At 36.3% G+C, this 13,639-nt stretch overlaps 1 protein-coding gene across 1 annotated transcript in view; it reads right to left on the bottom strand.

The window, feature by feature from the left end:
* The window catches only part of NT5DC1 (5'-nucleotidase domain containing 1), a 151,852-nt gene that overhangs the window by 36,841 nt on the left and 101,372 nt on the right, over window positions 1-13,639 (bottom strand). Inside the window, exon 8 of the mRNA XM_074862336.1 lies at window positions 9,905-10,002. Within this exon, the coding sequence (XP_074718437.1) occupies window positions 9,905-10,002 (98 nt within the window). The remainder of the gene's footprint in view (window positions 1-9,904; window positions 10,003-13,639) is intronic.

Raw genomic sequence — 13,639 nt, 5'->3', positions numbered from 1 at the left:
TGTGGGGACTCACTACAGAGAGAGGATGGGGTTGAAAGGCTCTTAGCAGCTCATTCTGCTGTAAAAACAAGCTGCAGTTTTTGGATGAATCGGGCTTCCTAACTGTGGGAGCTTTCGTGCCTTCTTTCTCTGGTACTGCAGGTACAATCCAGATCAGACTGTATCACAGTTCCATTCTCTGCTAATTTCCTGAAATAAAAGAAAATAGCAACACCAGAAGGTGGTCACAAAACTATGATTGAGGATTTCCTAACTTTTAACAACCTCCCTATCACATGGTCTATGTGTTTAAATGGAATTATATATAGCTATTACAGTTAACTCTCTTTATCTGCAGTTTATACAGTTACTAAATATTGTTGTTAAAACAAATGTTACTTTTAATTCCTGATGTCACCTCTTTGGCAACCACATTTAAAGCATCATCATGACCTGCAGATTTTGCAACCTATTTCACAGAAATAGGTTCTTTGATAGACTACTACTAAATACACAGGCTTGGAAAACTTAAAATAATTCACCATATTAAGAAGCATTTGACATGTTTCTCTATGAAGAAAGTTCCTTCCATTAAAATTAAACATAAACATGACTTGATAACCGATAACCAATTTCAAGAATTCGTTACTACAGAACTGTCTTCCAAAACAAACAACTACTCTAGCTTATGGCTTTCTTTAATTTGAAATAATTATTGTATAATTTGAATAATTTCAGTGTAGAACACATCAAGTTAGGAGGTCCATCTCCTTAAACTTATAAAGGATATATCACTGAACCATAAAAAGTAAATCCAGCAGAATTAATTGCAATTACGTTATCTTAATTTCCGCATTATGATAAATCTTTGGAAAGAGTTAAAAGGATTTCACAGTCAAGACTTTCATGGAGTCCTTATGCAAACATAGTTTACAGTTCTTCACTGCTGCTGGATTAGGACATCAGAAATCTTAGTTAAATACACAGATCTGCCACAGATACGATTATGGGTAAATTGGTCAATCTCTTGGTGTTTCAGTTCCTTGTCTCTAACAGAAAAGCCAGTGCTTTTGTCATTTTACCATTTGTTTATCTGCTCTGCCTGTGGGCTCCTTGGAGACAGAGACTGACTCTTATCACGTGCTTGCACAATACGTTGAAGAAAGGGGTTTTGAGTTTTATCCAGGCCTTTGATATAATGTAATGTGATCAATAACTAGGATTTTGCAGTAGTGTAGGTTACTGCAACTCCTTTTGAAAATGAAAATATACTTTCCATACACAGAGAATTCTGGTTTTGGAGTACTTGGCAATTATGCTAAACATGTTTTTCAGTTTTAACAAAAGGAATATTGTTGATATCCAGCTTTTGAAAGTAGCAGCTTTAGCTTTCTTTGAACTAGCTTTCTGTAATATTCTTATCAGCTTTGTGCCAAACATGCTATTTAATATCAAAGGTAATCAGCTGAAGCAACCCCTGCTGTCTTTATGCAGAAGCACTTTGCAGTTTTTCACTGTTTTGATTTTTGGATGAATAACTTCTTATTCCTTTTATCCTTCGAGATACTTTGAACACTATGCAAACATATAAAGAACTTGGCTTGACACATTTACTTTAATTTTTTCTTTTAAAGAAGGATAGGCATTGGAGAATGCAACCACAGTTCAGTATTCATCTCAATACTCAGAAACAGAGAGACGCCACACTTCAAAAACTATATATATATATATTTTTTTTTTAATAAACAAGTGGTTGTTTATGAACAACAGTGGAAATACTGGGGCCTATCTTCCTACGAAGTTGTGTCCTGCACTTGGATTCACTGAATGTCTAATAGGGTGCAAAGTCTCATGGATCTTCCAGTAGCTGGGTCATCTGTGGCCAGGATCTCCTGGATGGATACTCAGTATCTAATAAGGGGTAATTTTACACTGCAGCCTTTCTCTGAGCTGGCAGTGACAGACCCATTTGCTCCTCTCCAGCCTGTAGAGGCTGTAATATCTCTGATAATACTAGGCCACACTCAAATGTGGCTGAAATTGTATTACTGTTAGAGTTTTGCAGTAGGGAATGGGTAGAAGTTCCTACTCACACATGCCATGTGATTGCTTAAGCCTCAATGTTTAGGAAAACAGACTAAATGTTAAAGAATTATCCTGTGTCCTGGTAGCTCCTTTGGCTAATATGGTTAAGGCATTGGCCAAAGGAGCTCAAGAAGCTGCAATCCAACCCAATTTCCAACAGCTGGCTTGGCTGATAACCAGGTACCCCCCATGACAGTTAGGAGGGGCCACCAGCTGAAATCTCAGCGCTTGGCCCATGCTCCAGGTTTACAGTGAATTGCTGTGGTTAAGCCAGCACTGTGCCCTCCTAGTAGAAACAGAAACCAAACGTGGTCACTCAACCTCTAGCTTCTGATGTGCTGTAAAGTGCTTGAGTGAGACCAGTCCTCGTGGAGAGTGTGTTTAAACAATGCAATGAAAATCTGGCCTCCCAACACTTCTGAAGCAAAAACCAGTAAAGCCCATTCCAAGAAAAACAGAACAAAACAAAAATGCTCCATTCCTCTCCCTAGGAGAAAGGAATAGCCTCTCTGCTCAGATTGCCTAAAAGGATGTACTGTAAGGAAAGTTTGGCTTGCTTGTTCTTTGGCTACCACACAGCCTAACTACTACAGAGTGGCAAATTACAGAAATTACAGCAGTTTAATTATGTCACTGTAGGAACGGATACATGTACCATCAGTGCAAACTGCAGAGTGGCTCCTTTGCATCATTTTACAAAAGGGTTATAAATGATACACTGCCAATTAGTAATACAAAAGTACTTTCTCAATTTCAAAACGCTTTCATGAGGCAATGACCATCAAATATTGTAGCCAAGGACTTTGAAAACTATCAGAAAAAATGAAGCTTTATGCCAACAGTTTGCTATAATCTGTTAAAAATATATTGTGTCACTCTGTGACTTTACAGTCTACTCTGCTAAAGGATGAGGGTATGCGCTGGCCCAACTTTATTTTGCTTTTTGCATCTGATTTAGATGCTTTCATGTAGACCACCATACTAATATGTAAAAAACAAAATCCAGACTGTTATTATCAACTATGTTTATCAAACACGAAATAAAATTTAACTGTTAGAAAAGAGGTCCTTAACTACAGTCTCCCACTTTACCTATCCCATGGCTTAATTACAAATGTTGATGACACAACAGGAAATGATCACCTCTATTGTCAAATGATTCCCAAACTGTTGATTCCAAACTATACATAGGTACTATCTAGCAGACTTTAAAAAGATTAACTGGTAAACCCCTTTGATGACAAGGTAACCTACGCTGATGTTTTAAATGTTTACCTACAGCACATAAATGATACTGGGAAACCAGAAGCCCCTGAGACAGCTGTTTACACTGTCAGAAAAAAATCTGTTGAGAGGCTGATATGTATAGAACCAGATACTTTATCCCTTAAAACAGTGGACCTCCTACTGTCAGCTACTTACAGAACCTGTTTCTGGTATTAAAGAGTTAGGTGACTCTTGATCTTAACATTATGATCTCATGAGGTACAAAAAAATCTAGTTTTGAAAACTAGAGCACAAAATATGATTATTTATTATTATAACCCTTCTTGTTCTTTCCTAAATAGACAGAAAATACATGAAAAACAGTGCCAATACACTACAAAGAATTGCTAAACAAGATTTCCTTGAAAAGAATTACAGCGCTTTCACAGGCTATTGTGGGATGTTATAACAATATAAAGGCAGTCATTTTAGAAGACATATAGGAAACATTTATGGATTTTATTAATCCTGAATAATGCAGTCCTCAGCCAGTGCAACATTTACATGACACTCTGTCACAAGCTCTCAGCAAATATGCATTATTGTGTGGCCTCACATTATAGAATATTTACAGACAGGCTGATATGAAGAGGTACCATCTCCAGAAGAAAGGCAGCAAGCACAGCTGCATTAAGTAAAGAAACACCCCGAGTCATTGAAAGAGTAGATTACACAGGTGTCCTTTGCTGATGGTATTGTTATTCTGTTTGTGTTTTCTGAGAAGTGGGAAGAGAGGCTCTTTGTGGTCTCCCCCCAGAATGCTTCCTGAGCCCAGAGAGCCTCTGGGAGGGCAGCACCACATCCCCTGTTGTGGCTGAAGGGCAAGCTGAGAGCACCAATCTGTGCAGTATGTGGGTAAATCAGTTTAAGATATCTGACACAGTGGACTTATTTCAAAAGTCTTCCATAATAAGGCAATGATAGAAATCAAAAAGCTAAGACTTGAAATTCAGAAAACCCTATCAGAGTGAAATCCCTCTCCTGTGTGTTTACATGTGCTGCTCTGCTCTTACTCTGCCTCCTCTCACCTGGAGCTTCCACCTGCTCTCCCTTTCCATCACCTGGCTCCCCCAGCCTCTCTCTGATTCATCTTTGTCTCACACACATGCCTCTGCATTTAGGTCAGGTTTTCCTTCCCCCTCTGCTGGTGATGGGGGAGCAGGGGACATCTGAGCTTCAGTGTTCAGTGATAAGGATGTACCAGGAGTCCATGTCATCTGATGGAAGAAGAAGTCCTGTTTAATCCCAGCAACGACCTGTGTCTGGAGGAGTTCAGTATAGACCACATCTGTGGAAAACATGACAGTCTTTGCAGACTGAGGACCACAACCCATATATTTGGGTAAGGATTCACAGGTGCAGCAAAAGACGAGGTTCCTATCAGGATAGTGAGCTCTCTGCCAAATACCAAGTCTCTGCATGGAAACACCAACACTTGTGCTGTCATATCTGTGACGACTTAAAGGCTAAATCTAAAACTACTTTAAAACTGAAATTTGAATCTACATTTAAACATGAAGTTCTGGTGATCTAAAACAAGACAAGATTGTTAAAGAGGTGATTGGAACAAGTGAAATAGCCAAAAAGAGTAGACAAGCTTTCTTGAGTTTTAACCTCTCACACTGATGTAAAAGAAAAAAAAAAAATTTTTTTTTCTTATTGATGCAGCCTTCACTGTAGAGGGAGCAACTGAGATACCTATTACATCGCAATTATAGCAACTGAGCTATATTGTAGACTCAATTCAACGCATTTTGGTTGAAAATTTAACCAGAATTTTATAGAGATGGCATTTATGTTCTTCAACTATGTGAACAATGCAAGAATACTTAAATGATATATTCCCTTATAAAGGTGCAATATAATTGGTTTCAAAATTTCCACATTTTTAATAGATACTCTACAGTTTTACTAAAGGTCTTTAAAATATTTACTAGGTAGTATTTTGGTATTTTTCTGGTGGTAAAGACAGAAGTCTCAAATAAAAAGAATGACCTAAAAAAAAGTTATATGGCTTACACATTTAACTTCCAGGAAAATGAAGGCACTCCCTTCCTGATCCCACTCCTCAGGCCTAAAAGGTCTTAGAATATAAATGCATAAAAATAGCTATATAGGATCAGCCCTGATTCTCCACCCAGATCTGTATCCCATCTCTGGCAATAGTCAAGCCCAGATGTCACAGAAGATGGCAGAAAAAAACTTAAATAGCAGACATGGGATCTTTTCCTTCTGAAGTCTTGCAGCCCCTAATAATCAAAGACAGTCTTCAGTCTAGAAGTATGTAATTTTATATCCTGTCCCCTTATTTTCTTTTCTAATGGGTCCTTTCAGTTTATAGCATTTTCCTGTATTTTTGAAGGCTAGAGAAGAATGACTGAAGGAGGAAAGAATGGCTGAAGGAGCTTCTGCAGTGAGTTGTTAAAATGGCAGTTACCAGAGAACTGTAAAAAACTGGAGGACTCAAAAAGTTTCCTGAGTTCGGGGCTAAATCACATAGCAGAGGCACCATAAGCTGGACAGAAATTCAAGTGCAGGAATAAGGAAGACAGCCTAGAAGTGCAATTGAAAGGGGGCTTTGAAAAATTTGAGGCTCTCTGCAGAAGGAGAGCGGTTGTTTCTCTGGGCATTGGATAAGGGCACATGATCTCACAGAAATATGGCATCCACTTGCCATATATAGATTGTTTTTGGCCTATACATATGTGTACAGATATATATACACACATACATTTTCAAATATGCACTGTACATTCAGACACTGAACAATCAGCAACACATTTTCAGTTTATCAAAAAAAAAAACCAGATCAAAAAAGACAGTAACTGTTTCTGAGCTGGAAATAAAAGATATAAAAATCTTATTTAGGACCAAGTGAGTATTCCCTGTGTGTACAGACTTACAGAAGGCTTTCAGGGAATTTAGGGTTATCTTTAGCATTTCTATTTTAATTTTGCATTCTAAAAATATATATTTGACAATGATCAGAACTGGCAGTCAGGATAGTAATTTGACATATATTAACAAGTGATGTGATAAAGGGAAAGCACTTGTCAAATGTTACAGAAATCTTGGTGCACTGCAGATTATCAGATGAGTCACAACTGTATCTGCTATTTGTATTCTTTCAAGTCCTTCATGGAATGATATTTTAAGATGGATGTAGCTGTTGAAAGCAAAGAAAATCCTACATTCCTAACACAGGATTTACACAAACATTTTTGACCTGATCCTTAGATCCAATAGCTCAAGATATTATTAGTACTTTCAAGAACCATGTAAAGAATTTCCATGTGTAAAAGAAAATGTAAGCTTGTGAATAACAAATAAATTATGGGGTATTCGTATTATGGTATGTTGGTTTTTTTTTGTATAACACTGTTCTGATAAACTATGTGCTTTGCTACATAAGCTAGTCCTAATTATAAAAACTGTTTTGCCAGATAAAAATAAACGTAGCTGTTCTAATATCTGTAAAGATACATATAAACTGTTCTTCCATTTAAAAGAATGGTACTTTGAAAGACAATTATGCAAATTAAGTAATTAATTATTGTGCTTTTCCATGCCCCAGTTCAGTAAAAAGCAGTCACATGAATCTTTTAAGATTTCAAACAGTGTTTTGGTTCCTTTAAATGATGCATATCTTGAAACTCAAATGAAGTACTGATGCATTTTTAATTGTGCAATTAAAATAATTTTTCATGGTTTCTAAATGGATTAGTTCTAAAATTACTTGTCTACTGAAAAACCATTTCTGCAGAGCAGTTATCTGATATCACGTTTCTAGACAATGCCTTCTTTGTCATCTTGTCCTGTTTCTCGTCCTCCTTCAAATGTTTACTGAACACAGTTGCCTTTTTGAAATTATTCACTGAAAAGTATTTACCCTTCTCTTTAGTAAACTTTAAAACCTTTCCCTTAGTAAATCTGCAGCAAAAATCCTGCTAATAAATAAAATTTAGCTCCAGTACACAATGCAACACTTGGGGTGTTTGAAATTAAGAACACATTCCATACTTTGTGCTTTAAGTCCATTTATAACACAATTCCCTTGAAATAGAAGGGAACACGTTATTATTAGGAATTTACTGTAATTCAGACTCACTGATGGATGGAAGAACACGGCTGAAATGCAGCCCTGGAGAACTGGATAGGACTGATAAGCAGTTACTTCAGTTCATTTTCCACAACAGATTTCTTCATGGAACAAGCTTTGTTTCACTTACGGGAGCTTTTTTCCCTAAATTACAGTAACAGAAGTTTACTCTTTGTGCTTTCAGAAAATATTTACTATGATGTCCACCTCTAGTTTTTTCCCTATCTCAAAGCAAAAATAAGGACATTTTGTCTCCCTGATTATGTCCGGTGCTCTCAGAGAAGAGAGGGTCTGAAGCACAGTGGCTAAATTCTTCTGCCCGAAATCTATAGTGGCAAAAGGAAGATAGAAACTGGAAAAAAAATTTGAATTTTCAGTGGTTCTGATATGAAAGAAAGCCTTAAAAAAATTCTGGAAACTGCAAAACTGCTGCCCCCCCCAACGTATTAGAAGCTCTGCTGTATTCTATTTCAGAAATTAACTGTGTTCCTTGGTATCTGCAGTGACTGGGTAAAACTATCAGTGCCTACCCTGAAGCTATACAGTGGTTGTGAGGAACACAGAGGGAGGGCAGTAAAAGATACATTATAAAAATATATTATTATTTCAGACATTTTCTCATATAATTCCTCCTATTTTGATGGTTTAAAGTTCATGTACTCTTAAACAAGCTCTTCACTACTTCAAAACATGTCTCTAAAAATCTGTCTGATATGTATAATTCTTTGCTTTGAATGTTCTGGTTGGTGTTTCAGAAGAAATCAGTTACTTCTTAAAGCACAAAGAGTCAATCAAATACAAATATATATTAAAAAAAAATCCAGTCACAGGTTAGTAGTTTCAGCAAATTATTTATCTGATGATTGCTTTACTTATGTTCATGTCCCTTATCTAGTAAAGATAGTGAGATCTCCAGAACAGAAACTACATTTTATTCTCCATTAATCAGGTATTCATGTAATGAGTGAGCAACCCTCACTTGAGCCTCTTTGCAATGTCAAAATATAAAGTGAATGAAAACCAGTAAGTCAGTAAGAGGACTCCAGGGAATGCTGTTCCTGTCTGAATGCATGAGAAAGAAACAGCTTCATGAAAATTGGTACCTACAATCTAATAATGTGATTAAGATAATACTACACAGTATTTCTCTATGGAAATAGTAATTTCAAGGCTTCTCCCTGTGTTCTGCCCTTTTTTGCACAAAAAACCCTTGTCAAAATATCTTGGAGCTTTTTGGCTGTCTATTAAATTTACTGAAAATGGCCAACAGGTTCAAAAGTTGCTGGCTGGATTACTGAGAGAGGGACACAGCAGGATTTCCTTAGGAAGTCAGGCTAATCAGATTGTTTAAAAAAATATCCAGAGTGAATTACATTTTATTTTCAATTTGCATTGTATGAAACTAAATAAAATGCTTGCAGAACTGAGCCTTTTTCACCCTTTATGTTTTTGCCCCCCCCCCCCCCCCCCCCCCCCCATATAAATAGCTTCAATTTCCCTTCGCAGCTTATTTTTTCTCAAATTGTCAACTTGGCAGTTTCCTATTTGAACTAATCCTTTAAAAATCACATTTAAGATATTTCTTACTTATTTTCCTATATAAATATGTGAAACATTAAAATGCATTTTCAATATGTATTTCTGCTACTCAATTTTACTGTAAAAGTTCCACAGGCAAAATTTCTTTTGGGCTGCAACAGCCGACTTTCCTGTCATAAAATGCTAAAATACAGTTCAATATATGCTGACTTATGCTACTTTGGATGTAAGATTAATTTTTAGGTAACACTTAATCATAAAGGTATTTACCAGAATACGGAAAAAATAACTGTCTTCAGCCACGTTACTATTGTTATTTGTAGTTCAGTGAACACCGTTCTTATAAACCTCTTTTGTTACAACCTTAATTACCTAATGGACAACATTGCCAAACATTTCAGATTGTTTTAATTAAATTGAGTACAGGGGCACTTCCTTTTACCTACTCTGTCATTATTTAGCCAAAGTACACACTTTTAATACTGTCAGATTTCCATCATAAATCATTTCTTTCAGCCTTACAATTTTATTTGTACCGTTCTTTGAATCTCCTTTAAATTCTTGAAATATTTCTGCTATGTTTTTTCCCAGAACTAAATTTCATTTTCTGTGTATGGCCTTGTCAGCACAATAAAGAAAAGGATTCTTACTTTTACATTAACAATGCAATATTTGCGCCCCAATGTCATTTTTAATTACTGTCACAGCTCTGCTTTTTCATCGTCCTCAGTACTGTAATTCTTAATTTCTCAGTCTCCTCTGTCTTAAGAGAATTTTTTACTAGTATCTCTGGAAGAGTCTTGTGTAGAGTCCATTTTTCCCTTCAGCACTAGATTTTCACAAAATATGTTGTCCAGTCCTCTTACTTTTATTTCTATCTTTTTTTTTTTTTAATAGAGATAAGCAAATGAGAAGGGAGTCATGACTGCAACTTACCAAGAGTTCGGAAAGGTCTTTGGTTTGGGGTATGGGAGAAGAAACCAGGTTTCAAAGCATTTGTGATCACAATATCAAAATACTCTTCAAAATCATTCCTAGAAAGTAAAGGAAATCGAATAAGTTAATCTAATGGATTAGTTAAAATGCCACTTTACTCTTTAGGACTCTTTAGGATTTAAGAAAATAGTAAAACACTTCTTTAAGGCGCCGCCTTCTGTCACTTTTTTTTTCAATGCTTGTTCAGTGTCACTACTGTCCTTTTCTGAGGTTGTCAAAAGTGAGAAGACAGCTGGCTGAGAACCCACAGTGCTGTACCTTCAGGATCACTCATTATTTGTAAAAAGATGTTCCTTGGCCAAGGGAGTTTTTAAATCTCAGGAGAACATATAACAGATTACATAGTTTAATCTCAGGTGACAACACATGCATAGAGAAGTATAGAAAAGTATAAATGAGGGACTTTCTTTATAAAGGAGAATATATAAAGTCAAGCGATGGGGTAGGAAGTAACTGAAGACTGAAAACACTTAAACACAGGTGCTTATACTGTTGGTATCCATACTGTATGTATGCACAAGCCTATGGGGTGTCTAAGATGCCACCAGTAGTCAACAGAGATCTAATTAACACAGCCATTGAAGTCTAAAGGGTGGTTTCACATAGCTGAAATGCCATTTTATTAGCTGAACTCTTTCTTCAGACTCCACTGTCTGCTCTGACTAAATCCCTGCTGGTTACAGGGAGGTTAGACATGTGGCTCACAAATAAACCTCTACCAAGTTTGAGTCTTAATCTGCCAGCTGAATATGACTACTAAATTCAGATTTTTCAAAGATCATTAGGTCCATAAGAATACAGATTGATAACTGAACTGTGGAAATCCCATCAATTTAAATGTGATTGAACATTTCAGCATGGTATGTAAGTGGGAATTATCTATATTTAGGTATTTTTTAGAGACCTGTATTCAAGTCAGTAACATTAACAAAGCCAATAGGAAAAATAGGCAACCTTGGGGAACATTCATGCCACCTATCCTACTGTGAGATGGGCTATTTCTGGAGGTGGCAGTTATTCCTGCTCTAGCAAGGGTCTTTATTTTGAGGAATCTAACCTCACTTATTATGCCATCAAGCTGGGAACCATAGCAAGAAATAATAACAATAATGCATACCTACAAGTTTTGAAGTTACAAAAATATAAAATAAGACAAACGTTGCTTAAAGAGTGGGTTTTTTTTTTTATTATTGGAAAATGTAAACACTCCCTATCTGTGATGTATTTTATTTTATTAGAAATGTTTCATTGCTTAGGTGACTTTATTGCATGTAACATCCAAAAAATGATGGATTCTCTTGCATAGAATAAAGAAGTCACAGATGGCAAATCCAGGAGGTGTACAGGCACTAAAATACTATCAACAGTAGAGGAAGTTTACTGGAAGCAAACTAGCTAAATGTGTCATTTTCAAATAATCTACAATCTCCCATAAGACTGAGATACTTTAACTAAAAAACTGAATTCTCTCCCTATGAGCTCATCCTCAAGCTTTTATTTTGTGCTCTAAATTACATTCCAGCCTTAAAGTAGAATATCTTCAAATTTTCTTCCTCTAATGAAATTTTAGCTTTGTTTATTCTTCTTCACTTGTGACCATATGTAAACCTCTACCTTTTTAAAAGAACCAGTATCAAATATGACAATGGTGTGTTTTTAAAATTAGCTTCTGTGTGGAAGATTCCAGAAGTTCAGCAAACAGGCATGGCTCTTCTGTCCTTAGGTGAAAAGTACTGATAGAGGTAAACCTTTCAAATTAGCATATGGTGCAAATAATGCTTCCGTGGGTAAGTTAAGCTTGAACTTGCAAAATAAAGCCAACATTTCAGGAGCACAAGCAAGTGTTTTATGTAAAAATTTGAAACAGAATGAATAGTTTTCACAAGATTCATCTAACTTTTTATTGATTTGTTGAAGAAAAAAACATGTTTTATGTGAAGAGAGGTGTTATCTATGGCTTTTTTTGACCAACAGTAAATCTCGTATACAAAGCTACTGATTTTACGAGAGCCTGTATCTTGTGTTACATTACCACATAACACTTCACATGATAAAATCTGTTCCAGTTACTGCTTGTGCTTGGTATAGTGGCCTGTGGTTACTGTAAACGATTAAGACAAAGGGTAGGATGTATCTCACATAACTTTAGCCATCTAAAAATTGCACACTGAATTCACAGCTGGTGATCTACACCACAGACAGAGCCAGTGGAGAAACATCCACATTCTCAGAAGGCAATTCATCCCACTTATTTCAGACATAATTCTATGGTACAGAATGAATTGCCAAGGATGATGTCCAGTGTTTTCTCTGCACGGACTGCAGAGGGAATCAAAATGACCAGCTTCAAAAAATTCCTAGCTTTTAGGTGGGTAACACTCATGAAAAGGTGGAATGACATTCAGCTTCAGTGACTATGTGATGATTGATTCATCTTTAGGTGTGCTCCTGCCAACACTTAAACATTCAGTTAACTCAATGTGAATTCTCATGGTAGATAAGCCTGAAAAGTCACACCATGATGTTGCTACTTATGTGAATGAACTGGCACTTCCTTCTGTAGGTTTACATGCCTTATACACTGATCCCAGCAATGTGTGTGTGGTCTGGCTGGGAAATGGTTCTCATTTTATTTCAAAATGAGATTTTTTCTTAGACTTCCTCTCTCCTTACCAAAATGTCTTTCAGTTAAGGACAACTTGGTCAGATGAACACAACTGGGATAGTTTACTCTTGAAATAGTAAATGATACATTTAAGCATGAATTTTCCAGTGCTGATTTTATGTGGACAATAATTTCTTAGCCAAAAAGGAACTTTTTAAATAAAGTGCAAAAAAGTTAACAGTTAAAGGTAAGGATATTAGGAGTAAGAGGCTAGAACTTCACACACAACTCCGCTTTTCATCTTTATGCTTAGGGGTTTTTCTGATGTAACACTATATAGAGTTCAGAACTTCTCAGTATCATATTGATTAACTGAAGGACTACATAGATGTAATTCATAAGGGTTGATGTCAAGAATAAAATGCAGTTAGCCTGCTCAAATTGAAGTTAGAAGCAGAGATAATGGGTGCGAACCTAGACTATATTCCAGTCCTGCAAAAAGCAGCATGGTTGTGTAGAGTCTTATTGTCTGGTATAAGAGGCATGGAAAAAACAAAAGCAATAAAAAGTTTAGAATTATTTTCAGGAAAAAAATACCTCAGTAATGTCTAATGGACAGTGGAGTACTCAGTTCTCCAGAAGATATCTTGGAAGCCACATTGAATGAGTCACTGGGAAATATGATTGTAGTAAACACTGCAGAACATCCTACACTTATGTGGAAAGAGAGAGTGATCCAGTAACCTTCTAGCAGAAAATCTCTTGTCTGTCTTTTGAAATGCAACCGACCCTCTCTGCTACCTTGTTTACTGTCTTCCAGCAGGATCTCTACAGCTGCCTTAAACATCTGAAACATTATTCACCAAGGAAAAAAAAGCCAAAATCATTACATGTGGCCAAGAATTTAGTTTTATACTGAATTTTCATTCAGAAGACAACTAGACAGATCTACACAAAAGAGTTAATTCACAGGCATCTTACTCATAAGGAGAACTGCTTTTTGTGAGGAGGTAGGTTTTCCCCTCAAATGAGCAAGTATAATGTTCATGCAAGGGAGTGAGAACTGGCAC

Source organism: Strix uralensis, chromosome 3 (genome assembly GCF_047716275.1).
Source record: "Strix uralensis isolate ZFMK-TIS-50842 chromosome 3, bStrUra1, whole genome shotgun sequence".
In the NCBI taxonomy this organism is placed as follows: domain Eukaryota; kingdom Metazoa; phylum Chordata; class Aves; order Strigiformes; family Strigidae; genus Strix; species Strix uralensis.
This window is presented reverse-complemented; position numbering and strand designations above follow the sequence as displayed.